General features: G+C 34.3%; 1 protein-coding gene across 2 annotated transcripts in view; it reads right to left on the reverse strand.

The window, feature by feature from the left end:
- SLC35F5 (solute carrier family 35 member F5) overlaps window positions 1-26,704 on the reverse strand; it is a 48,390-nt gene that overhangs the window by 15,874 nt on the left and 5,812 nt on the right. Inside the window, exons 4-12 of one of the 2 annotated variants that reach the window (XM_055572866.1) lie at window positions 26,338-26,481; window positions 24,082-24,144; window positions 21,255-21,336; window positions 19,553-19,743; window positions 14,120-14,201; window positions 13,273-13,360; window positions 10,934-10,998; window positions 8,935-9,039; window positions 5,366-5,525 (exon numbers count right to left, since the gene is read on the reverse strand). In XM_055572866.1, the coding sequence (XP_055428841.1) occupies window positions 5,366-5,525; window positions 8,935-9,039; window positions 10,934-10,998; window positions 13,273-13,360; window positions 14,120-14,201; window positions 19,553-19,743; window positions 21,255-21,336; window positions 24,082-24,144; window positions 26,338-26,481 (980 nt within the window). Of the gene's footprint in view, window positions 1-5,365; window positions 5,526-5,569; window positions 5,683-8,934; window positions 9,040-10,933; window positions 10,999-13,272; window positions 13,361-14,119; window positions 14,202-19,552; window positions 19,744-21,254; window positions 21,337-24,081; window positions 24,145-26,337; window positions 26,482-26,704 lie in introns of those variants that run through there. The other variant, XM_055572867.1, reaches the window with a different exon arrangement.

The raw sequence follows: 26,704 nt of genomic DNA on the forward strand, positions 1-26,704 counted from the left end.
AGATTTTAAAAATGGTTCACATCCAAAAATCTTAAAAAATAAAAATTATCCTACCATATAGGCAAGAGAGATCAGGATAAAAGCTTAGGATGGACTAACATAATAAAAAATAAAGTTACTAAGATAATTCTCAAAATTCATCTTTAAATATTAAAAATCCAATATATAAATATACAAATTTCAAAAGATTTTATACTATTTTCTAAATCTGCTTACAGATGATATTCAACTTTGGATGTATAACTTATATTTTGTTAACACTTTTTATAAAACTGTCAGAAGAATTCTTAGTTTTGTGATAATGACACTTAGATAACAAAGGAAACAGCTATAATAAAAGTTCAGAACAATAACTTATAACACAGTAAGAAAGTGATAACCAACAGGTGAGTCTATCATTAAAGCAAAAATATCTTGCCCTCATTAAAAATTAAGTACTCTTTAGATGTTTGTTGCTCTTTTGGTTTGGCTTAGTATCAGAAAAAAAAAACAACTGAGTATTTTTTAAGGATCTTTCCTTGCTGTTTTTCATTTTTCTAGTAATTGATGTAACCAAAACATAAGCTCTTCATTTTATTTTCACATTGAATTATCAATGTTAGTATCAAATTCTGACATACCAACTGCATATAATTTTATATAACTGAATGAAAAAAATCAAGAAAAGCATTGTATTGAATAGATATTGAGTGCATAAAAATTAATTATAAAGCTGTAATATATATATAGTTAGGACTATAGAACTATGGAAATTATAGGTAAGTAAATTCTAGCTGTTAGGGTTAACAATATTGTCCTGAAATAAAAGAGGCTAACTCTTGATAATATCAATAACCTCAGATATGCAGATGACACCACCCTTATGGCAGAAAGTGAAGAGGAACTAAAAAGTCTCTTGATGAAAGTGAAAGAGGAGAGTGAAAGGTGGGCTTAAAGCTCAACATTCAGAAAATCAAGATCATGGCATCTGGTTTCATCACTTCATGGGAAATAGATGGGGAAACAGTGGAAACAGTGTCAGACTTTATTTTTTGGGGCTCCAAAATCACTGCAGATGGTGACTGCAGCCATGAAATTAAAAGACGCTTACTCCTTGGAAGGAAAGTTATGACCAACCTAGATAGCATATTCAAAAGCAGAGACATTGGCAACAAAGGTCCGTCTAGTCAAGGCTATGGTTTTTCCAGTGGTCATGTATGGATGTGAGAGTTAGTTGGACTGTGAAGAAAGCTGAGCGCCGAAGAATTGATGCTTTTGAACTGTGGTGTTGGAGAAGACTCTTGAGAGTCCCTTGGACTGCAAGGAGATCCAACCAGTCCATTCTGAAGGAGATCAGCCCTGGGATTTCTTTGGAAGGAATGATGCTAAAGCTGAAACTCCAGTACTTTGGCCACCTCATGCGAAGAGTTGACTCATTGGAAAAGACTCTGATGATGGGAAGGATTGGGGGCAGGAGGAGAAGGGGACGACAGAGGATGAGATGGCTGGATGGCATCACCAACTCGATGGACATGAGTTTGAGTGAACTCTGGGAGCTGGTGATGGACAGGGAGGCCTGGCATGCTGCGATTCATGGGGTCGCAAAGAGTCGGACATGACTGAGCAACTGAACTGAACTCTTGATAAAGTGTGTCACTTTAAGTGTTCAACAGAGGCTGGACAATTAGTTCTTATCGATGTGGTAAAGAGAATTCAAGGGAATGCCTGCAATTCATAAGCTTCTCTGTGAAAAGAGTATTTGGGGATCAAATATTGGGTTTAAAAAATTATTATTGGTCTTTTCTTTTTTGGCCACACAACTTACAGCATCTTAGTTCCCTCACCAGAACCAAGGCCTGGGACTGGCAGTGAAAGCACTGAGTTCTAGCCACTGTATCACCAGGGAATTCCCTGAGTTTTTTTTTTTTTTTTAATTATTTATTTGGTTGTGTCAGGTCTTAGTTGTGGCATGTGGGATCTTTCTTTGTGGCTCGAAGGCTCTTCGTTGCAGCATGTGGGCTGGTCTTTAGATGTGGCATGTGGGGTTATTTGCCCCACAACATTTGGGATCTTAGTTCCCTGACCAGGGATCCTAAACACGCACTGCCTGCATTGGAAGGTAGATTCTTAACTGTTGGACCACCAGGGAAATACTGGATTTTTAAAATACAATTGTTCTTAGAAATTCATGATGCAAAGTAATATCAGACCGAGTCTGAGATGAAGTATTAAAAAACCCATTTGACTTATAGCAGGTTTCCCAATTTAGCTGATGGCTGAATTCATTTGATCTATTATCCATTCAGGACACTTCAGGAAATGCTGAGACAGAGGACTAGGTGGATAACCTCACATCTACACTAGCAGTACAGTATATGGAGCTAATGGTGCACTTGAAAAAATTTTTTAAATAAACAATGAGTGACAAGTACACATCTCTAATTTCCAAAAAAATTTACAACTGCACTTTTAAATCTTTAGTATGCTACTCCATACATGATTATATATATGCTAAAGTTGGTTGTCTATTTATAGTTAACATAATCTTGCCTTCCTAAAAAGAAAAAAATCATCATACATGTAGATTATGACTTCTGATTTAATTATTTTTAAGATATAAAATGATATAAAACATACAGATATGCTTCTTATAGTTGTTTTGAGTTACAATAACACCTAGAATTTAAGGGACATGAAATTTGTTCCATTACAGATTAACTTACTGCTACTGAATTGTTACTAAACATATTCTTAAGTGCTTGAGTATAGAAGTATATCTGAAAAATAAAACTTTTTTGAAGTCCTGAAAAATCCAGCCCAGGTAGCTTTGATCATAATATATGACTTTGAGTGTTCAGTTTCATAACAACAAAGATTCAAATACACAGTTGGGAATATAAACTGTGTTCCTTCTGTGGAGGATATTTTGTAACTCTCTATCAGAATCAGAAGTCCATGTGTTTGATTCAGTTTTTTTCAGTATTTATCCTATAGAATAATTACGTGTATATGCAAAAATATAAGGATGCTTAATACCATATTACTTTCAAAGCAAGAGACTACAAACAAAAACATCTCTCAAGAAGGAACTGGTAAAACACATTATGTTCTATGCATTATGTTACATAATAGATTGGAGCATAACAGATTAGAATACTACACAGGCTTTAAAAAAATGAATCTAGTGGCTGATATGTAAGGATTTACAAGACAACAATTTGTGGGAACAAAGAAAAGTAAAGAATGATATCCACAGTTTTCATGTCAAAAATAAAACAAATTGGAGGGGGGAGATCAAGAGATTGATACACACTTATGTATGTACAGATAATTTTGTATTGTAGAAGGCTAAGAAATTAACAGTGGTTGCCTTTGAGAAAAAGAAATGAAAATTTGGGGTAGGAGAGAAAGATTATTTTTTCATTATAATCCATGTTGTACATTTTTTAAATTTTAAAAAAGTTAAATATAAAAAAGAATACTTCAAAACATGTTATTTTATTATTTAAGAGTAAAATTTTCCAAGGGTGCAAACTTAGAATGCTCACCTTAGAGAGCTTACATATGTCACAACTTGTATTTATTCATCCTCAAAGCCTACATTAAAATCTGCTGGCATACTGCAACTCTATTCTATATATTTATTAAAAATAAAACTCTCAATAAGGAATGAGTATTTTAACATTTGAAAGTGGCACTGTCCATGTTTACTGTAAGTCTTAATGTAATACGAACCATACTAAACCTTTCTCTAGTCCAATATCCAAAATTTTTTTAAATTATTTCTTTCAAATATGTAAGAACTCTTTGCTTTGAAATTTTCTAATTTAAACTAAACTTAGAATAGTACAGAATATAAACTTCTATTAAAATACAGTGAGTGAATAATCATTTAAAGCATAGGGTTCACTGCATTGAACCCTCTCAAACAGCCATCAAAAATGGTTGAAAATCAACAATTCTCTAGGGTTCAACCAAGTACACTCAAAACATCACCAGTAAGTAGTTTCATCAGCCCAGAACCAAGAGTGGAAGGAGGCAAGAGAAACGATATAACAAAAGAAGTGATAGGATAAAAGAACAAGACAAATGATACATATTAATACATAAAAAAGGTAAGTCCTTTTGGTTTAAAAAAAAAAAAAAAAAAAGAGCACCTAAAATAATTTGTACAAAATGAGGAAATAGATTTTGATACCAAAGGGTTCTAGATCAACAAAGGAATTTAAGATAATTACATACATTGTGTGCGTGTGTATTACTCAGTCTAACGACCTCATGCTCCGTCTTGGCAACCCCACGGACTGTATCCTGCCAGGCTCCTTTGTCTCTGGAATTCTCCAGGCAAGACTACTGGACTGGGTAACCACTCCCTTCTCCAGAGGATCTTCCTGACCCTGGAGTTGAACTCGGGTGTCCTGCACTACAGACAGATTCTTTATTGTCTGAGCTACCAGGAAAACCCAACTCCATGAATTACTACAATATAAACTAAACCTTTAAGTACTACATAAAAGGGAGTGAGAGTGGAGGACATCAAGGAAAAAGATACTTCCTTATTTGGAGAGGGGAGACAAGTGCAGGTAGCATATTAAGCAAGACTTTATGGAAAAGGCTATTTTTGTTGCAGTCTTTTGCAAGGGAAAACTAATCAGTAGTTTAAATGGTATGCAATAAAATTCAGTCAGGAGCTTAAGTCAATTTGTGTTTCTAAGTTTCTATTAGATGGAAATAGAACTAAGTATTAAGCTCTATATTTGAAGGTTTTCTTAAACACTATATAAGATATTGTCTTCAAAATATTTTAAGATTATTATCACATATCAACATAGTTGATACTACATTAAAGTATGTTAAAACCTCAAATTAATCAAACCCTAAAGCTTAGGGTTTATATATCTGCCTCACTCATATGAAAAGTCCTGAGAATAAACAAAACAAAAATCTGAACAATCAAACAGACATTTCAAAGACTCCTGAATAAGCAAAGTTCCCAGAATCTCACTTAGAACTCACGTATGCATACCTGGGATACACATCTCCTAAGTGTGAGTGTCCATTAGAAAATGATGCCTTTAATCTGCATAACACTGTACTTTATAAAACAGTTCTATAAATATAGGTCATTCATATCCATCTAATCATTCAACAAAGATTTATGAACTTCTATATGCAAGCCACTAGTCTATGCAATGGGAACACAGAAATTAAAAAAAATTAAAACAGTTCCTGCTCTAATGGAGTTACTGTATTAAGTTATAAGTATATAAGGTGAGAAAGTACATAGGAAGGGCCATCAGAAGACAGAAAATATAGAAATGCTTAAACTAGCCAAAAGTCAATAAATTCATAACTAATAAATCACAGGGTAATAAACAGTACATACCACAACCACAGGAACTCTGAAAGCACTGTTCCAATAAGGCCGTTAATGACAATGCACATTAACACTACTTTATTGGGGAACTCAAAGTCCTCAAATCCAGTATAATGAAGTAAAAAGAAACCTGGCCATAAGAGCAGCAGATTAAAGAGACCTACAAAACCTAAACACGTATAAAAGAGACAAAAAGTTAGTAACTGTGATTTATTTCAATCTTTCAAAATTGCAACTCTACAATCAGAAAACATTAGGTTTCCCATAATGAGCTTCATTAGGTTTCCTTAACTGAAAGTTCTGTTACTTCTGTTTTTAAGTAAGTCCTGTGGAGAGATGAACACAAGCAAAAACTTTATCAAGCGACTGGGGATCACGGAGTCTTCAAGGTTCAACTATCCCTACTGCATAGAGCAACTACTGAAGAAAAAACATTTACAATGATTCAAAAAGATTGGCTGTCAACATTAGATTATGATAATATAGTGTCCTGGAATGTAAAAGGAATAACTCGTACATATCTGTGTGTGTACATGTTCAGAGTAAATTATTATGATGAACTACATACACTGTTTACTCTCTGATTCAATCTGTATTTATGTTTAAAGCACCCATGCTATGCTAGGGATAATGGAGGAAGGTTCCAAAAAAAGATTTCCTGCCTTCCTAGAGCTCATAAGCTAGTCTGTGAGATTACATACATACACAAATAGCTATGTAAGTATGAACTAAACATGGACTATGTGTAAAGGATGGGTATAACATTTAGTGGTTAAGTGCATGCTCTGCAGTCTGACTGCCCTGGGATCCAATCCCACTCTACCATTCACTACTACTGTAATCTTTAGGCAACATGCTAACCTCTTGCAAACCTCGGTTTTCTGATCTGTAAGTATAAAATAACATTTAATTAGGTTACTAGGAAGATTAGACAAAAATACAACACAGTACATGGCATGAATAAACAGTTAACAAATGCTAACTATTATTTTAAATATAGAAATGTGAGCTTATATATGACTACACACATGAAAATGTAAAGACACAAATGTTATAATTTTATAGTAGTTTTTATTGGATTTTCTATACAGTTTAACTGGAGAAGGAAATGGCAACCCACTCCAGTGTTCTTGCCTGGAGAATCCCAGGGACGGGGGAGCCTGGTGGGCTACCGTCTATGGGGTCGCACAGAGTCGGACACGACTGAAGTGACTTAGCATACAGTTTAACATCACAATTTCACTGTGAGATCCAAAGGTAATTATAGAACTTTCCTAAAAGAGAATTACAGTCGATATATATTTTATATTTGCTGCTAAATAATAAACTTGTATTTAGGATGCCTAGTTAAATTGTAATAGGGAGGGAATGCCCACTCTCTATCTGCCACTAAGACTTACAGTACCTGCCTTCTCTGAAGAACTGTCTTGGAGAGTGAGTGACCAAGTCTGTCTTTCCCCAAAAGATCCCACCCTCTCCCCACTCCACACCCTCTGCAGCCAAATCCTAACAGCTCTAGGCTAGGACAATTCTGAGGACTGCCTCTGCTCCCCCTATGCTCCCTGCCCAGGGACCTATAACAAGCTGGCCAAGCCTCAGCTGCACCAGAGATCACATGGTTCTTGCCCCTTCTCTATTCTGCTTATCTAACTCGCTTGTCAGTCTTTCCTGCAGAGCACCCCTTCCATGAATCTCTCACACCAAATTACTGTCTCATATTCTGCTTCCAGGAAAACCAACTTAAGATACCTAGTGATAAAAATAAACAACACACACACAAAAGGCTTGTATAACATTAAAAAATCATTGTACTTAAAACACCAAACTTTGGGGTAAAGCATCTGCCTGCAATGCGGGAGACCAGAGTTTGATCCCTGGGTTGGGAAGATCCCCTGGAGAAGGAAATGGCAACCCACTCCAATATTCTTGCCTGGAGAATCCCATGGATGGAGGAGCCTTGTAGGCTACAGTCCATGGGGTCACAAAGAGTCAGACACGACTGAGTGACTTCACTTTCACTTTGACATTATCAGGAAGCAGATCTTTTTGTTCCCTGAACTTGAAGCCTGTGAAATTCCGCATGAAGTGACAACCTTTGGATCTAGAGATGAAAGGTCCAAATCACTTCACCGGTTCTGCAGATTCTCATACGCCTCATATGCTTCTCCTCTTTCCTCAAGTGAATGCTCCAGCACACTGGATCTACTCACTATTTCCTGCTATGCTCTGCTCACACCGTGATGCCCAAAGAACTTCCCACATCTCAATTCTAACTACTTCTTCTCTAATTCTGTCTATTCTAAAGCCCAGGTCAAATTCATACTGCTTTACATATCATGGCATATGTCTACACATACTCTCCAGTAAGAGTAAAGAAGCAATTTTTCTTCAAAGCTGCCAATCTTAAAAAAAAAACAAAACTGCAAAATATTAACATTTCAATCCATTCCAGATGGACTCTGCTATGACTTCAAAATAAGATGTCATTAAAATTATCTTCATATTTAAGGTATACTTAGGAATTCTCTACTTGAAAGCAACTTGAGTGATCACCCAGTCTGGTGGGTTTTCAAAGACTTTATTTTTGTTAATCATTAGGTGCAGATATTCAAACTACTTTTAGTAGAAAAATCATTTCTACAAATTAATTTATAATGCTAAAAAAACAACAAAGCAGAATTGCTTCAGTAGAAGCAGCAGAGCAGTCTGGGAACCAAACTCACACATACAACTCCACTTCCTTCCAATCTTCCCAGGATCCTTCATAAATCAGCTACTAACCTAGTCTAATCTCCTCATTTTCAGATGACTATGAGATAAAAGAAGTTACAACAGCTAGAGTTCAGGTCTCCTAGTTTCCTATAAGCTGTACTTTGAATTCTCATCCCTAGGCTCCATTATCTACTGATATTTAGATATCATTTGGAACATATCATGTCAATGTACTCTTCTTTTGTAATCCTAGATATCAGACTTCTTTACTGAGCTCATTTCAGGCAAATAAGAATTTATAAATTATATTAGGCATTTACCAAAATTAAGAATTGATGCCCAAAACTGTAATTGGGCAATTTAAAAAATTTATGTCATAAAAGAGTCTGAGTCTTACAGTACAAATGACCTACAATTTTTAGTAAAAATTAGCTCATAGACAGAAATAGTATTAGACATCATTTTGGGGCAATTTCCCCAATTCTATGCTTCTAACAATTCAAAAATGGCAAAATGTATAATACAACAGGTAAACCTTCACATGCTTATAACAGCATAACCAGTGATATCAATGAGGAAAATATCTGATTTACAGGTTAAAGATATTAATTTGAAAAAGGTATGTTAGAATTTCTTTTACCTCACATTGAGAGAGTGAACATTTCCTCCAGGTCCACAATTATGCAGAACAAGATAAGAGAAAAACACTGAGAGTGGACTTCATCATCTTTAAAGTCTAATGATTTTAAAGAATTACAAGGGGGAGTGGGAAGGGAACCTTTCCTACTCCCTCCAAAAAAAAAAAAACAAAACCCTAAGTTAATCATTCAGAGTACATAGTCTCAACAAGTTAAACATATTCTTACCAAAGAACATTGGAATATCCAACTTATCTTCTCTGTCTACTTTTCTCTTAATCATAACAATATAAACAGCATAGAGCATGGCTCCAACAAGAGACCAAATGGAACCTGTAAAAGTCAATATAATAAAGTATTTGTTCACGAACTCATTCAACACATACTTAATTAAAATCTGACACAGGTCCTATTTCAAGAAATGAGTACTATTCAAATATGAAAAGATAAAGTATAACCCACCTTTTCCATGTCCTCCAGGAATATAGGAAGGACTTTAAAGTGTAAACCAACAAATACAAAATCATTCATCTTGATGATTTAACAAATCAGTTATACATGTTATAATACCAACACTTTGGTATTTAATTTTGAAGTGCTTACTTCCTATTGTCCCGTACATAAACAATTTTGAGACCTGACATAGCCAACTTAACAATGTTTTCTTCCCACTCTAGGCTATTTATTTTGTTCCCCCCACTGCCATGTATCTACCACCATTTTCAAGACTGTTTTAAAGTCCCACACTGTCACCAAGCATCCTCTTTCTACTCCACTAAACTTCCATCCTACTTGTCTTCTATTTTAGACAATTTAATACTTACTACAGGTGAATCTAGTATGATTTTATTCTCTAGGGGTTTCATTTTGTCAATCATATATATTGATTAAAAGAAAAAACTTCTTGACAACTGCAAACACATAATTTATACTTTTTAATTTTCTAAAATATCTAACATAATGTAGCACTAGCAGTTCCTTCCTGCGTAATGAATATTGATTCTCTTTAATATATTAACTCACTCTCAAAAACATTTAAGTAAGCCTTTAAAAACAGCTATAATAAGGTGCTATTTGCCAAGTGACCACATTCAATACTTTAAATCAATTATCCAAAAGTTCAATGTTTCATTTATTTATTATTGCTATTAAAGGATAGCCTGTCAACAAAATCTCACACACAAAACACATATATTGTTTTAAACATACAGAGCTGCTCTAGGTGAGAAAAAGCTAAGACAGTTCAAGAGACACAGCTCCCTGGGCACTATCCAGGAATAGTTTAGAAAGCATTATTCTATTCAATGGACTTTAAATATCTAAAGAAAGTATACAGAAGGAAACCAAGGAAGCTGGATTCTTCTGTTAAATCTAAACAATGGATCAAAAACTAAGTGCTTACCACAGCAGTAATTGTTTCAGGTAAGAATCAGAAGAGCATAACAAAATTAGTGGCTGCAAGCATGATGGGCAGGATATATGTATAGTCTCCATATCTCTAACAAGATGCTTATTACTTACAAAGGGAAAAACTAGGAGCTACACTGGAGCAACCTGACAGACATCACTTTAAAATTAATGTCATTAGTAATAGAACAAATAAATATCATGAGCCTTCTTGATATGATGGATTTGTCAGGACACAGTATCACTTCCATGGTATTCTTGCCAAAAATGCACAATATTCATTTAACCATAAAGAAATACCAGAAAAATAAATTGAAGGACATTCTACAAAAAAAGTGGACAGTATTCTCCCAAAATATTAAAGTTATGAAAGACAAAAAATGACAGTGGGATAGTCACAGATTAAAGAAAACCAAGGAGACATACCTAAACGCAACAAATGATCTTGGACCAAAAGAAGAACATTAGTGGGGAAAAATGGTGAAATTTGAAAAGAACCTACAGACTAAATAAAAATGACTGTAATCACTGTTAATTCCTGATTTTTAAACCTATACTGTAGCTATGTATGTTATAAATAGTTAAGAGAATCTGGGTGAAGGTTATATGAGTTCTGTGTTCTATTTTTTAATTTTCTTACATTATTTCCACAGGAAAAACTTTTTTAATAAAAGCCTTATTAGTGCCCACCCTCTGTGTGTGTATCTGTGTGCACACGTGTGCATATGCATGCACGTGTGTGTATGTGCACACGCACAATGATATGCACAGGCCTTTCTTGTATACTCTAACAGGAAGAATTCAAGAGTCAGATACTTACCTATTGTGTTTCTTCCAGGAGACTTTTCAGATCCTGACAGATTTACCAGCACAACACCTCCAATGCTATGAGAAATAACCGTCATTACTGATGAGTAACATAATAAATTCCTTTAAAAGACTAATCATAAAGATCAAAGTTATTTACAAGTAATAAAGACTGATCTTAACTTTAGGTCAAACCATCAAAAAATTCATGATTTAATTAATACTGAATAATATGAGTATCGGAGAAGGCAATGGCACCCCACTCCAGTACTTTTGCATGGAAAATCCCATGGATGGAGGAGCCTGGTGGGCTGCAGTCCATGGGGTCATGAAGAGTCAGACATGACTGAGCGACTTCACTTTCACTTTTCACTTTTATGCATTGGAGAAGGAAATGGCAACCCACTCCAGTGTTCTTGCCTGGAGAATCCCAGGGATGGGGGAGCCTGGTGGGCTGCTGTCTATGGGTTCGCACAGAGTCGGACATGACTGAAGCGACTTAGCAGCAGCAATATCAGTATACTATAAGTGCTGTACTTGTATTAATTCATTTAATCCACATAAAATGACTGACATTACCTTATAAGGAAGGTATTATTAATCATTACCATTCCCATTTTACACATGAGAAAACTAACGCACAAAAAAATGAAGTAACTTGACCAAAATCACATAGCTGGGATTGAAATGCAGGCAGTCTACTTCTGGAGTCTAGTGTTCTTAACTTGCTATGCTTATCTTCTGCCTTTCAATTAGGAAAAAGTCAATTTGTCATCCTTCCTTCAATCTTTGTTTTTTTGAAATGTACATGTATTAAACCCATATAAACCTAGCAATAGTAATAACTCTTGATATTGTTATGGTTGTTTAGTTACTAAGTTGTCTGACTGTACAACCCCATGGATTGCAGCCCACCAGGCTCCTCTGTCCATGGTATTTCCTAGGCAAGAATATTGGAGTGGGTTGCTATTTCTTACTCTAGGGGATCTTCCTGACCCAGGGATCAAACCTTCATCTCCTGCATTGGCAGGCAGGTTCTTTATCACTAACCCACCAGGTAAAATCATAATTAACAGTAAAATTATTCTTAAATATTTAAATAAATAATTCCATCATTTTAATGGATAAAATAAGACCAAATAAAGGAGGCAAAGAAATCAGAGGTTATTTCTTCATTCAACTGTTGCTTATTGAGCAATAGTTTGGGTTAAGCAATGAACAAGAGAGATGTGATTCCCATCCTCCCGGAGCCTTATATTGTCCTTCTATTTCTGTGCATCTTTCTACTTTTAAGACAACACAAAGAACAGTTAGAAATAGGCATGAATTGTGAACAAAGCTGGATAAACCTCATTACTTCCCTAATATAAATATACTGTATTTTCCTAGTGTAAAAATTCATCTGGCTAAATCATGGGCCAGTCATGTAAAAGAATAAATTTCTAGCATCCATGAAGTCTAAATGGTAAATCAGTTGGCTCGACCAGACTGCCCATGAAAACTACCACTGTCAATTTACCCTTGTATCTAAAAGAGAGAAACACCACTTTGTGACTGCCAACAACCAGTCTCTATTATGATTACTTTTTTATATACATCTTTCAAAACTGTAAATTAGATGATACTATCATCATTTTGCCATCAAGGAAATCCTCTCAGAGAGTTAAGGGGAAGTGGCCAGGGGCAAACAGAGCTCTGATTCAAAGCCAGCTCTGATAGCTCAAAAACATTAACCTTTCTGGTAAATTATTCTGGTACCTTCTCTGATTTCTAATTTTCTCTTACAAAAACAAGAGTTTCATCAAATCAATATACCTATTTGAATACTGACTGTAAGCAAAGCCCTATGCTAGGCCTTTGATAACACAAAGAAGCAGAAAACAAGGATTTAGCCTTCAATGGTTTAAAATCTCCTAGGGAAGACAAGACAAATAAATACAAAGCTAAATAAAAATAAAAGATTTAAATTAGTTACTAATGGTACTTATGTATTATATTACAAATAGTAATACAAAATTGCCAGATGGCTTATACAGAAAATAACTAAAAGATTAAGGCTGAGACAATCAGAGACAACTGCATGTGAATGTCAGTACAATACTTGGTTAAGTTCACAGTCTCATGAATGGGAACCAAAGATCCTCCCTTCAGTTATGCTCCCTAGGAAGGTTTTGAAAACTAAAACTAGCCAAGGTTGTGATGCAGAGCTGATGTTCATTTAAAACCTTCTTTTATCTTCATCTTTCTCTGCCTATATATGATATGATAATATAAACTCTCCTCTATCACTACCAGAAATGCTTTAAACACTGCATTTTTAAGAAGAAACTAGCTATTATACTATATTCTTACCTTAAGATTACAGCTAAAAGTTTAGAAAGAGTGAATCTATCTCCACTGTTACTTGGAAACATTGCAGCAAGGATTAAGGTAAAAAGTCCTGTGGGAAAAAAAAAGATTTAAAGAAAGATACATTCGCTTAAATAAACACTGTCAAAATTATTTATTACGAACTTGATTGTTTAAATAAGTAAATTACTTATTACCTAACTTTTAAATCTTGTCATTTTTAAATGACTAAGAATACGACTACAGTTACCTAGGTTGAAATGTTCAAAGACCATACAAGGAAACAGTTTCCAAATTAAACTGTTTATCTCACCAATACAGATCAAATACAGTCCTATTTATTTTAAAACTACTAAGAGAGTTAAACTCAGCATTCACAGTAATATTCTGACCTCATCATAATCAAGTATGTGTGCTACATTTATTTTTACAGCTCAAAAATACTTTTTTTATCTTCCAGACCTGGAAGTTGATTCAATTTTAAAAATAAAACATCCTTCATAAAGCAAATTATAGATCTGAAATAAGCAACCACATTTCGCCAAAGGGTCGAAAAAAATATCCTTAGAAAGAATATGTGAAAGGAAAGACAGCTACAATACAAAGGGTCAGCCTATAAAACTTTATATACAATGTATTTTTGTTGCATAGAAAATACTGTAAAGCATTAGAAGAAATATAAACAGTACAAGGATATGGTACTAAACTTAAAGATTAAGTAGTAGTTACAATACATTAATATATGTTAAAAAGAATGAAATAATTTATAACAAGATAAAAATATTTATATGTACACATATATATCAGAAATAGGCCTCAAGTTATAATACAGAGAAGACAAATTTCTTACCAGAAGTTGAGGACAAAATATTAACTATAGCAACTTGTGTGTCTGAAAGTGCTTCTTGATATGAGAAATTTGCCAAAAACCACTAAAGAAACAGAAAATAATGAAACCTAATAAATGACTTATTTGTATTTGTTATTATAATTTATAGTCCCCTCCTTCTTTTCTCCTGCTAAATACTATTATAAGAAGTTTTAAATTTTGTTTTGCATTGAAAAATCACAGGCCTAAAAAGAAGACACACATTTATATCAGACCAAAAATCTTTGCTACCCAATTTTCTTAAGAAATGAACAAATTGGTTAAAAATTAGCACTCTTCAGGCTTCTTTAAAAATTATGATAAATTTAATATCAAATCAACATTGAAATTTGATTTATCTAAGCACTGATAGTATTAAATTTATCTAAATCAAATTTAAGAGAAATCAATTGAACAGGTGATGCTTAAGGAGATGGAACTGGCCAGACTGATACAGACAAAGGCTGTATTCACTTGGGAAATTTTAGAATGTCCAAGAATACTGTGAATTTACTGGCTAACTGTGATTGTTTCTCTGATTCTCAAAACTGGAGGTTTTCCAGTTATGGGAATTTTTTTCCCCTTCTTTCTTCCCTTTTGCTCATCTAGGCTAGGGTATCCTTATATTCCCAACCCTGGGCCCACTTTGATTTAGAGAATAAGAAATAAGGCCTCTTTTGATGAAGCCTGATGTTTGTGTGTATGTGCATACAAAGTTATTTTCACTGCCATCAGATATTCTAATGCAATTTACAACAACTTATCTATTTTCTGTTGGTGGACATTTTTTTGACTATTCCAAACAATGCTACCAAGAACATTTTAGCATATGCCTCCTGGGACACATGTGCATGAGTGTCCCTAATGTAGCACACATTAAGAAGCAGATTGTTGGTCTAAGTAAATTAACTGCTTGTCTACCTGTTTTCTGTTGGTTAAACAGATGGACTGGATAATCATGTTCTGCTGGAGAATGATTTGTCTCTGTTAGGGGAGGGACATCTCCTGATCTCTTTCAGAACTTTTAGTTAAGTGAGTTACCACTTGATTATCAGCATTTATATTTCAAAGAAGCAGTATAGACACATGATCTTAGCACACTGCTAGGAGGCAGCAGATGGTTGAGAGCCTAGAAGTCTCCATTCAGTCTACACTGTAAGCTAAAGCCAGACTGAAAGCACAGCAGAGACTCTGATTCCATCTGTAGTCTTCTGACATCCTAATTTCACTTGACTATCTAAATAAAAAATGAGGTTAGCGACTGGTAGGATGGGCAATATCAAATATATATGCAATAGGAGCCACAATTGCTTGCAGTTGATGCACTAAACAAGAAGCAGAAGATTCTGCCCTTTAATTATCTTTTGGAGATTTTCTGCAAGAATAGGTAATGCTTATCAGGTGATAATTAGCTTTCTTGACCTACTTCCCTTACCATTTTAATACTTAAATACAGCGCTCACTTTCCAAACAATCTCATTGCTCTCTGCTAATGCAAGATAAAGAAATAAAATAAGACCATTTAGATGGTAGGAATGCAAAGATTCTAACTACTCATCATTAGCTATGAACTCTTTCCAGAAAAATCTTCCCACTCTCCAGTTCTCCCCAAATTCCATTCTCTGGCTCTCAAACTCAAGGCAGCCTCATCACAAAGTAAGACCATCTCAATTACCCTCCAGCAAAAATTATTTTTCCAACGTTTCTCTTCATTATTTCAGAGTTGAGGACAATCACTTACTAATAATTGAGCTATCACAAATAATTTATATAATACTTCATTATTTCATGAGTGGTAATTGATTTTAAAACTAGCGTAAAAGCCTGTGAGACCTAAATTGTACTTTACAGAAAAAAAACTGTAACACCATAAGCCCTAATGAGACAAAATAATTAAAGGAGGGCTGGCAAATACAGTAATTATTAACTCCTTTTGAACTGCAATGTCCAATACACTAGCCACTAGCCACATGTCACTATTAAGCAAATGAAATATGGCTAGCTTGAATTTAAATGTTTAGAAATTGAAATAAAAACAGAAAATGAAATGAAATAGAAACAAATATTTAAAAATTGAAATGTTTAGGAGATTTTAGTACAAAAAAAAGAATGCAAACTATCTCATTAATCATCTTTATATCAATAGTATGTTCAAGAGTTTTATATACATACAGTGGACTAAATAAAAATATAGTATTAAAATTAACTTTACTTATGTGGTATGGATGGACCTAGAGTCTGTCACACAGAGTGAAGTAACTCACAAAGAGAAAAACAAGTATCATATATTAACGAATATATATGGAATCTAGAAAAATGGTACCAATGAACCTATTTGCAGGGTAGAAACTGAGATGCAGACTTAGAGAGAGGACCTGAGGATGCAGTGGGGAGGGGAGAGTGGGACGAATTGGGAGGTTAGGATTGACATACATACACTATCATGTGGAAAACATAGCTAGTGGGAAGTTGCTATATAGCACAGGGATCTCAGCTCAGTGCTGTGATGACCTAAAGAAGTGGGATGGAGCAGGTGGGAGGGAGGCTCAAGAGAGAAGGGATATATGTATACATATAGCTGATTCACTCTGCACAGCAGAAACTAACACAATGTTGTAAAGTAATTATACTCCAAAAAAAGAAAAACAAAGAATTAATTAAGGCCTATAAAGTGTTTCAAAGGCCAAAGATGAAAGACATCATACTAAGTACAAAGCCTCATTATGGGCCCTGCAGTTGATGGAATACAAAAACTCATTTATGGTTGGCAAAATTCTGAAACAGCTAAATTTTCAAATAATTCTCAAATAAAGATACAAGAAAAAAAAAATAACTTTCTCTTTTTTTAACATGGGCTACTAGAAAATTTAAAAATACATATATGACCTATATTTGAGGCTCACATTATATTTCTACTGAATAGCACTACTCTAGACCTCAACTAAGCTTATCGCTCTACTGATAAGGTTAGGTTTCTAAAAAGTTGAATTCCTGGACTGTACTACTCTGACTTCCTATACAAATGCCTTTACTAGAGATTAACATAGCTCCCTGCTCTTATATCCATAATTTACTTAAGACTGATTTTTCATAAAAGACTATTAAAAGTGGAAGCAATCCAAGTGTGTATCAATGGATGAACAGATAAACAAAATGTGGTATATACACAGAATAGACTATTATATAGCCTTAAAAAGAAAAATATTCTGAACATGCTACAAATATAAACCTTGAAGAATAAGAATAATTTATTAAATTATGAAGTGAAATAAGCCAGTCACAAGAAGAAAAATGTTGTATAATTCTATTTAAATAGGTACTCAGAGCAGTTAAGCTCACAGAGACAAAAAATAAAATGGTACCTGTCAGCAGCTAAGGGAGGTGGGAAAGGGAAATTATCATTTAATGGGTATAGAGTTTCAGTTTTGCAAGATGAAAAAAGTTCTGACAGGCACTGGAGATGTTTGCAAAACAGTGTGAATGTATTTAATGCCACTGACTTGTACACTTAAAAATAATTAAAATAGTAAGCTTTGTGATATGTATATTTTACTTCAATCTTTCTAAAAGGTTATTATCTGCACATATCTACCTGTAAATCTGCTATACAGAACAATATCTTGCTGCTGCTGCTAAGTCGCGTCAGTCGTGTCCGACTCTGTGCGACCCCATAGACAGCAGCCCACCAGGCTCCCCCGTCCCTGGGATTCTCCAGGCAAGAACACTGGAGTGGGTTACCATTTCCTTCTCCAATGCATGAAAGTGGAAAGTGAAAGTGAAGTCGCTCAATTGTGTCCGATTCTGTGCCACCCTGTAGACGGCAGCCCACCAGGCTCCTCTGTCCATGGGATTTTCCAGGCAAAAGTCTGGAGTGGGGTCCCATTGCCTTCTCGAATAATGTCTTACTGCCTATGAAATTTAGTCTCTCAGTTTTGAGTTGGGAAAAATTAACTTTATCAATAAAGAGAAGTACTTCTTTTTAATAGACAACAAAATATGTAAATCAGAAAGGTCTCCTTCTTTCCTTCCTGTCAAACTGCCTAGAGATAAATTGTGTGCTTTCTTTTAGTGGAAGTTCCTGACATAATCAACCCATTCCACAGTCAGTTTGCCCCCTATACAGACATTATATGTTTAATCTGGTTCTTATCTCTCTCCTCCTTTTAAACTTTTACTATATAGATTCTTTGCGTTTCACCTCATGTCTCCTTTAGAAGTTAAGAGATAAAATTAATTAATTTTAGTCTTGCCTTACACATTTAAAACAAGGTAATGGAAATCATAATAGCATAATCTAAATACATGAGCCTTAATTTAAGTTAACCTTATTACATATGTAGTTACCATATTATAACTCCCAAAGATTCTTTGATTTTCATTCCTGAATATATTAATCAAGGTATCACTAAAACAGAGGTTATTCAGGCAGAGGATGGTGAAAAATTGGCTATGCAGTATATAGGAAGCAAAACTGTAATGTAAAAAAAAAAAAAATCTAATAATCAGGCTAATAATATTGACATTAGCACTGCATCATTACCTAATTTTTTTAAATGCTCAGTATATATTTAAATCCTAAAGGTTCATACAAAACAACCTTGGAATAGGTTAAGTATTAAAATTCATTTTTAAATTGTAAATCAGAGTTTTTACTAACTCAGACAAGTTGTCTAATCCAAGATTAGCCTAAAATAATATTTTATTTGCTAAATGAATTTTTTATGTGAAACACTAAGCATATTTTTTGGCTTCTAAATCAAAATAATTGAGAAGCTATAATATAATAAAATATTCTGAAAAAATGTTTACTATAAATACTTGTAATATTTTGACCACATTTATATGGCTTCCCAGGTGGCACTAGTGGTAAAGAACCTGCCTGTCAATGCGGTAGATATAAAAGATCCGGGTTCAATCCTGGGTTGGGAAGATCCCCTGGAGGAGGAAATGGCAACCCACTCCAGTATTCTTGCCTGGAGAATCCCATGGACAGAGGAGCCTGGTGGGCTATAGTCCATAAGTTCGCAAAGAATCAGACACAACTGAACCGACAGCACACATACGAATTTATAGTAAAACTATAAAAGCAATTATTTGAAGAAATCAATGCAGTCAATGCAAACTCTTATCTGGATATTTACTAGCATTTGTATTAATATATATCATAGTATAAAATGACTATTATTCAAATTCTAAATACATATGAGTAGTTGTAGTGTATGGTATTTATTACATTCTTTCACATATGACTAGTAATTATTAACTTTAATACTCTAATTTCCCTCTGATGACAGATAACAGAGTTTAGAGTCATGATTAAGCAACCTAAATTGTCTTACACTTCCATAGTATATTGTTGGTATGTATACTGTCTTAAAATTCAAATTCCAAACATATAATAGAGAGAAGACTTACCACAAAGCAAAAAAAAAAGCTGATTTTTGCTACTTGAGTTGCCGTAAGTTTCCCTACAGTTTTGAGTAAGGATTCTTGTTCTTTCACAGTAGGATATGACATGCGAGACAACTTAGCTTCCAAGGCATGGCTTGATGGAAGTTGTCGAATCTCCATAATATTACTAAATCTTACACGAGACTTTTTGGGAACTTAAAAGGAAAAATATAGTACAAAATCATTAAACATTTCCCCTCACACCCAACAAAAGTTACAAGTTTTAATATAATGATAAATGCACATAATTTAATATATCTATGATCACATTTGAATAGTCAAAAAAAAAGTTACATTATTATATGGGACAGCTCTGCTTATTCAAAAGAGTTTGCAGGAAAAAATGTTTCCATTTATGAAACATTTTGATGATTTTAAAATGAGACCAATATTCAAATAAAGTTTCTTCAACTGTATACACGCACAACTGCCTGATTCAGGATATAGTACGAATATTATTTTAGCATTTATGTTGTTCAGTCACAAAGTCATGTCCAACTCTGTGCAACCCCATGGACTGCAGCATGCCAGGCCTCCCTGTCCCTCACCATCTCCCAGAGTTTGCTCAAGTTCATGTCCAGTGAATCGGTGATGCCATCCAACCATCTTGTCCTCTGTGGCCCTCTTCTCCTTCTGCTTTCAACCTTGGCCAGCATCAAGGTCTTTTCCAATGAGTTGGTTCTTCACATCAGGTGGCCAAAGTATTGGAGTTTCAGCTTCAGCATTAGTCCTTCCAATGAATACTCAGGACTGATTCCCTTTAGGATTAACTGGTTTGATCTCCTTGCAGTCCATTCTCAAGAGTCTTCTCCAACCCCACAGTTCAAAAGCTTCAATTCTTTCACACGCAGCCTTCTTTTTAGTCCAACTCTCACATCCATACATGACTACTGGAAAAAACATAGCTTTGACTAGGATCTTTGTCAGTAAAGTAATGAGTTTAGAGCTCAAAAAAAGGAAATCTGTCACTGCTTCCATCTTTTCCCCTTCTATTTGCCATGAAGTGATGGGACAAGATGCCATGATCTTAACATTTTTAATACTGAGTTTTAAACCAGCTTTTTCACTCTCCTCTTTCACCCTCACCAAGAGGTTCTTCAGTTCCTCTTCGCTTTCTGCCATTGGAGTGGTATCATCTGCATATCTGAGGTTGTTATTTCTCCCAGCAATCTTGATTTCAGCTTGTAACTCATCCAGCCCGGCATTTATAGTAAAAACTTATTTGGATTTTTCCTCATAGATATTCAATTTATGAGAATTATTTTCCTAGTCAAGCATGCAGAACATTCTTCTACAGTTCCACTACTTGCAAGAGAATATCATGGATAAGTTCTGCACTTTACACTGAAGCTGGCTTTCCTAATCACATTCACAACTAGCAAAACTCCTGTAATTCGCTATCAACATCTTTGATGGCCTGGTTGGAGAAAATATTGTTCATTAAAAAATAAATCTATGTTTATAATAACACCATAGAGATTTCTAGTATTTGGAAGCTATTTACATTGAATTAATGAACACTTCGTCAAACTACCAGACAACTACAGGTTGAACCAATACCACATGGAATAGGCAACCCACAGAACCACTAAGTTTTGGAATGGCTTGAATGAAAAGCTAAAATTTTCATCCATTTCTAAGTTATGAAATTCTAAGTTTTGCTTACTTTTTTCAGTATCAATGTTTGTGTTCTCAGGTTTTTCACTTGGAAGATCATGAAATTTCACAGGAACATATAGAGGCTCACTCTGGAATGCAGCAAAAACAGAAACAAATACAAACGGCAAGTATAATATCTGATACACTGGCTAAATTTAAGTGAATGGTTTATAGACACAGATACCACCCAAAAGAGAGCCTTTCGCCACCATGCTTATACAGCATAATTTTCCTAAAATGCATTTTTGAGACTTAAAAAGGAAACTCAAATGATCCACTCAGGTACAAGGACAGAAAGAATAAGTTTAAAGTTTAGAAATGTAATCGGACAGCACTGGCACATTATGATATTTAACATTTAAAAATCATAAAAACAGACCTCTCTCAGCTAATAGATTATCTCCCATTCCTTTTCATTCATTCTTTTAAGATATATATATTGAGTGCCTACTATGTCAGGTACTGTTCTAGGTCCTGGGGATATAACAGTGAATAGAAACAAAATCTCTGTTCTCAATGATCAGTCAGTCTAATGGGGAAGGCAGACAATGAACAGATAATCACATGTATAATATGTATACAAATTTGCCAAATTGCTTCCCCTTACTACTTGAGTCACCTAAAACCAAAAATTCCTAAAAATCTGAACTAGATTAATAGATAGAAAAATAGCTTCCTCTTATCAGTTCTTACTTCTCATGTCCATAGCAGGTAAACTTACATTTCTCATTAGTCCTCACAACAACTTTATAAAATGGAATTTTAAAGGAACTTTTCTAGAAGTTGAGATATAAAATAATCGAGTGGTAGACAACAGAATTAAATTCAGGTTTGTCTAACCATGCTCTAAAGATCTACATTTTTCAGTTCAGTTCAATTCAGTCGCTCAGTCGTGTCCGACTTGTTGAGAACCCATGAATTGCAGCACGCCAGGCCTCCCTGTCCATCACCAACTCCCAGAGTTCACCCAAACTCATGTCCATTGAGTTGGTGATGCCATCCAACCATCTCATCCTCTGTCGTCCCCTTCTGCTCCTGCCCTCAATACCTCCCAGCATCAGGGTCTTTTCCAGTGAATCAGCTCTTCGTATCAGGTGGCCAAGTGATTGGAGTCTCAGCTTCAACATCAGTCCTTCCAATGAACACCCAGGACTGATCTCCTTTAGGATGGACTGGTTGGATCTCCTTGGAGTCCAAGGGACTCTCAAGAGTCCTCTCCAACACCACAGTTCAAAAGCATCAATTCTTCAGCGCTCAGCTTTCTTTCTACATTTTAAGTGGTTCTAAACACCTCAACTGATTTTGCAAATGTTTCTCAGATGATCTGTATTCAAGGTACAATTCTTCAAAGACACTGTTTCTTAAATCAACATAAAATATTTTTTATTTTTATTTAACTCCTGATACAGACTCTGTCAATTAAAAATATTCAGTAAATGAAGAGATAACAGGATTTGGAAATAGAGTCTCTTTGTTGCATTACAGCATTTGACCTAAAACAATTTGACATGTCCATCTTACAGATAACGGCAAAACTTAGCAAAATAGTAGGGCTTCCCAGGTGGCACAGTGGTAAAGAATTCATCTACAATATTGCAATGCAAGAGACGCAAGAGATGGGGTTTGATCCCTTGGTCAGGAAGACCAATCCACTCCAGTATTCTTGGCCTGGAAAATCCCATGGACAGAGGAGCCTGGAGGGCTCTACAATTCATGGGGTCCTATAGTTCATGGGGTCCCAAGAGTCAGACATGACTGAGCACAGCACAGCAGCAGAAGAGTAGGTTGCCATTTCAACTCTTGTCTTCTACGCTGACAGAGACAACTGATATTAGTCTTGTGTTTTCTTCCCCTAGTTTTCTTTTTGTTGTTATTTTGTGTTTTGTTTTCTTTTTTGCTGCGCTGCACAGCTTTGTGATATCTTAGTTCCCTGATCATGGATCAAACACATACCCTTAGTAGTAAAAGCACAGGATCCTAACCACTCGACCATCAGGGAATTCCCAATTACTAGTCTTGTTGACACTAAAGATCCGAGAGAGAAAATAAATGAGACTTTCTCTAAGTTTAACAAAGCCTACACTGTGCCGAATACCCTATCTTGCAAGCAACCGTAGTTCTACGAGCCAGATGAACTAAAAAACAGTCAATAAGGTCACCTATAGTGCTTCATAAATTGGTACTAAATTTTAGAGTTACTTTAAAATCTTTCTCAAATAGAATACCACACTTGGAATGATACATTTTAAATACATAACTTAGTAATGATCTAAAAAGAGTATTCTTACATACTGTCTCCAACAAGATTAAATAGTGACTATGTTAATTCCTTTGTAAGCTTGTTTATTATCTGTCTCTCTCCCTTCCTCAAACACACCCTGGAGCATAAGCTGTATTTCAAGAGTCTAGAAGAAGTATTTAATATATTAAGTGCTCTTAAAAATTTGTGAAATGAATACACAATCTGCTTATAGAGTCTGTTTCAAGTAAATGCATTTGCTTCTAAGTGATAAAATATAGCAAACATGATGTGACAAAGCTGGGAAGAAACAAAGGAATTCCTTTTCTCTTTTCACTCCTTAACTAATTTCCTCTTCCCTTCTCCCCTTAGAGGTGGCTGAATTGCTTGCTTCTGGGCCCCAGGTATGGCTAAGGAAAGAAAGTACCAAAAAAAAAAAAAAAAAGAAAGTACCAAATTACAACTCTTGTGGAGAGCACCTAACATGGAAATATAAGTATCTTAACATAGCTGTGGTGCTATCAAAGTTATTTCAGTCCTTCCCACCACAGTCAACTCCACCCAGTCTCTCCCTGACGAGAAAAGAAACACTTACCAAAGAACTATTCATAGTTGTATCTGTTGTGCAAGCAGCAAAGTACCCTTCAGCATCTGCAAACTACAAATTATGAGACATAAAATTCGATTAAACTCATGTTACAAACTAGAACTGATGTGAGTCACAGCTCAAATCAGTAAGAAAGAGTCAATGTAGAAAAATGGACAAGATATGGACAACTCACAGAAGAATTCTACTATGCAACAAATACATGAAAAAAGTAACCAAAAACATGCAAATTAAACATGATACCACTGCCTACCTACCCTACTGGCAGATGATTAGGGTTTTGCTGACAGTTCAATCTTATGCACTGCTAACAGACATGAATCAGGTGAAACTACTACAGATGCTAATTTAGTGAAAGGAATCAAAAGCCATAAAATGACACTGGTGTTGTACCCAGCAATTATGCTTTTAGGAATTCAGCCTAACTAAATAACTACATATGAATACAAAGGCATTCCTATTTATTTACAACAAAAGAGAAAGTGAAAACACTCTAAAAATTGTTAAATAAAATAGGAAACAATGATAACAAATGTTTATTTGTCTGGAAAAGTATTCATGATATGGTAAATGAAAAATCAAGTCAGGTTAGAAAGCAATATATATAGACCAAACCTATTTCTGCTATAAATCTTTTTTAATATATATACATATAAATAGATATCTACAGATAGTATCAAATATTTATAGTGGTCTTAGAATGGTAAGAGTACGAATAGATTATTTTTATTCTTCCTGTTAACATAATTTGTCTCCAACAATGAACTTTATTACTACTGCAATTAAAAAATACTTAACACTGAAAAATGTTCCAGCAATGTTAAGTTTCATAAAAAGTTGTTCGTGATATACTATCAAGCACAAAAAGCAAGTAATAAAACAGGATGTAACAGTATAATTTCATTTTTATAAAAAGTGAAACAAAAATACACACATGTAAAAGAATGATAGTATATATGCCAAAATAGTGTTAGAGATTATTCCTTGAATTCTTTGTTTTGTTCCTCTATATCTTTAAAATTTTCAACAATGTACATGTATTAATACACATGTAACATATTCCTACATGTAATACTACAATGAACGTGCATTTCTATAATGTATACATCTTAACTTTTACAAAGTAAAAACTACACATATTCATAATTTTGGTACGTTTTTGTGCACAGGAGTATAATGTCCAGTCTTTACCCCAAAAATTACTGAAAAGCCTGATAAAAATCTAAAAAGTTCATTTCTCAAGCATGCATTCATTAGCTAAGACAAGAAATAATATTGTTTTAATTCACAAAAAGTAGTACACATAAAAGAAAAGGATTTATGGAAACAGAAAATAAAACATAGGTTACCAGACGCTGGGGGAAGGAAAGAATGGGCATTCAAGCAGAGTTTCTGCTTGGGATGACAAAAAAGTTCTGGAGATGGATAGTGGTAATGGTTATACAGAAAAATAAATGTACTTAATTCCACTGCACTACACATTTTAAAATGGTTAAAATAGTAAATTTTATGTTATATATATTTGAATACAATAGAAATAGGGTAAAAGAAAAAAATGATTAAAATGGTAAATATGATGTTATGTATATGTTACCAAAATTTTACAAAGAAAGAGAGGGATAGAGAATCTAAAAACAAAAGAAAAAGAAAAGAATAATGTAAGAGATAGTTTTATATTCTTTATTATCAAAATTTGAGTTTCCACTACAAGGAAGATATATCACTATATAAATTGTCATTTTTTTCCAACACTTAAAAACAAGCATGTATGTCACATTAATGAAAGAATATAATTTGATTAGCCAAATATCTGAAAAATGCTCTGAAATATGTTATTTTCATTTTAACATACAAACTTTGAATTATTTTCTTCTATAATCAACTAATTAGATGATATTCATCTGGTCTGCAAATGACCAAAACTCTAGATACTCTTCTTATCCCTTCTCTTCCATCATTTTCTCCACATGTTCTGAACTGAACTGAAATAATATTTAACAACTCAGAGGATATCACAAGGTAAGGGAAAGAAACTGATTATGTACCTTTGATCTTTCACAAAATATTCTGACACCAAGCTGATTAGAAAAAATTTTAAAGTATCGACAAAAGTAGGTTTTTCTTATATCATACTATTTTCATTCATTTAACTGAACAACTTAAAATCTGACATCTTTCGAGAAACTAGTACTTTGAAAAATTGAAAACCCCCTCTCCAACAAACACTTGAAATTTAAAACTTACAAAAGTAGCATGCTTTCCTCGAAATCCTCTTGTACACTGTTGTCTCCAAGGCTTCCAAACTATAAAGCCCAAAAGGTACAGAACGAACATAGACGTTTTTGCAAAGGTGCTGAAGAATGGTTTGTTGTACTGAGTAAAAACATACTGTGGAGGAAAACAGTTACACAAACTATGAGACAAACCTCATTACTCATTTCCAATAAAATAAGATTATTACATGATTTTTAGCTCTAAATGTTCATTTGGAAAGATCAAAAGAGATTACAAAAATATTTTTAATTCATTTCTGAATATTGTCTTTTTCTTACATGCAAAGCATAATATTTCTAAACAACTTGCAAAAAAAGTTTTTAGTTTGCACTGAAAA

The sequence above is a fragment of the Bubalus kerabau genome, chromosome 3, assembly GCF_029407905.1.
Source record: "Bubalus kerabau isolate K-KA32 ecotype Philippines breed swamp buffalo chromosome 3, PCC_UOA_SB_1v2, whole genome shotgun sequence".
Lineage (NCBI taxonomy): Eukaryota > Metazoa > Chordata > Mammalia > Artiodactyla > Bovidae > Bubalus > Bubalus kerabau.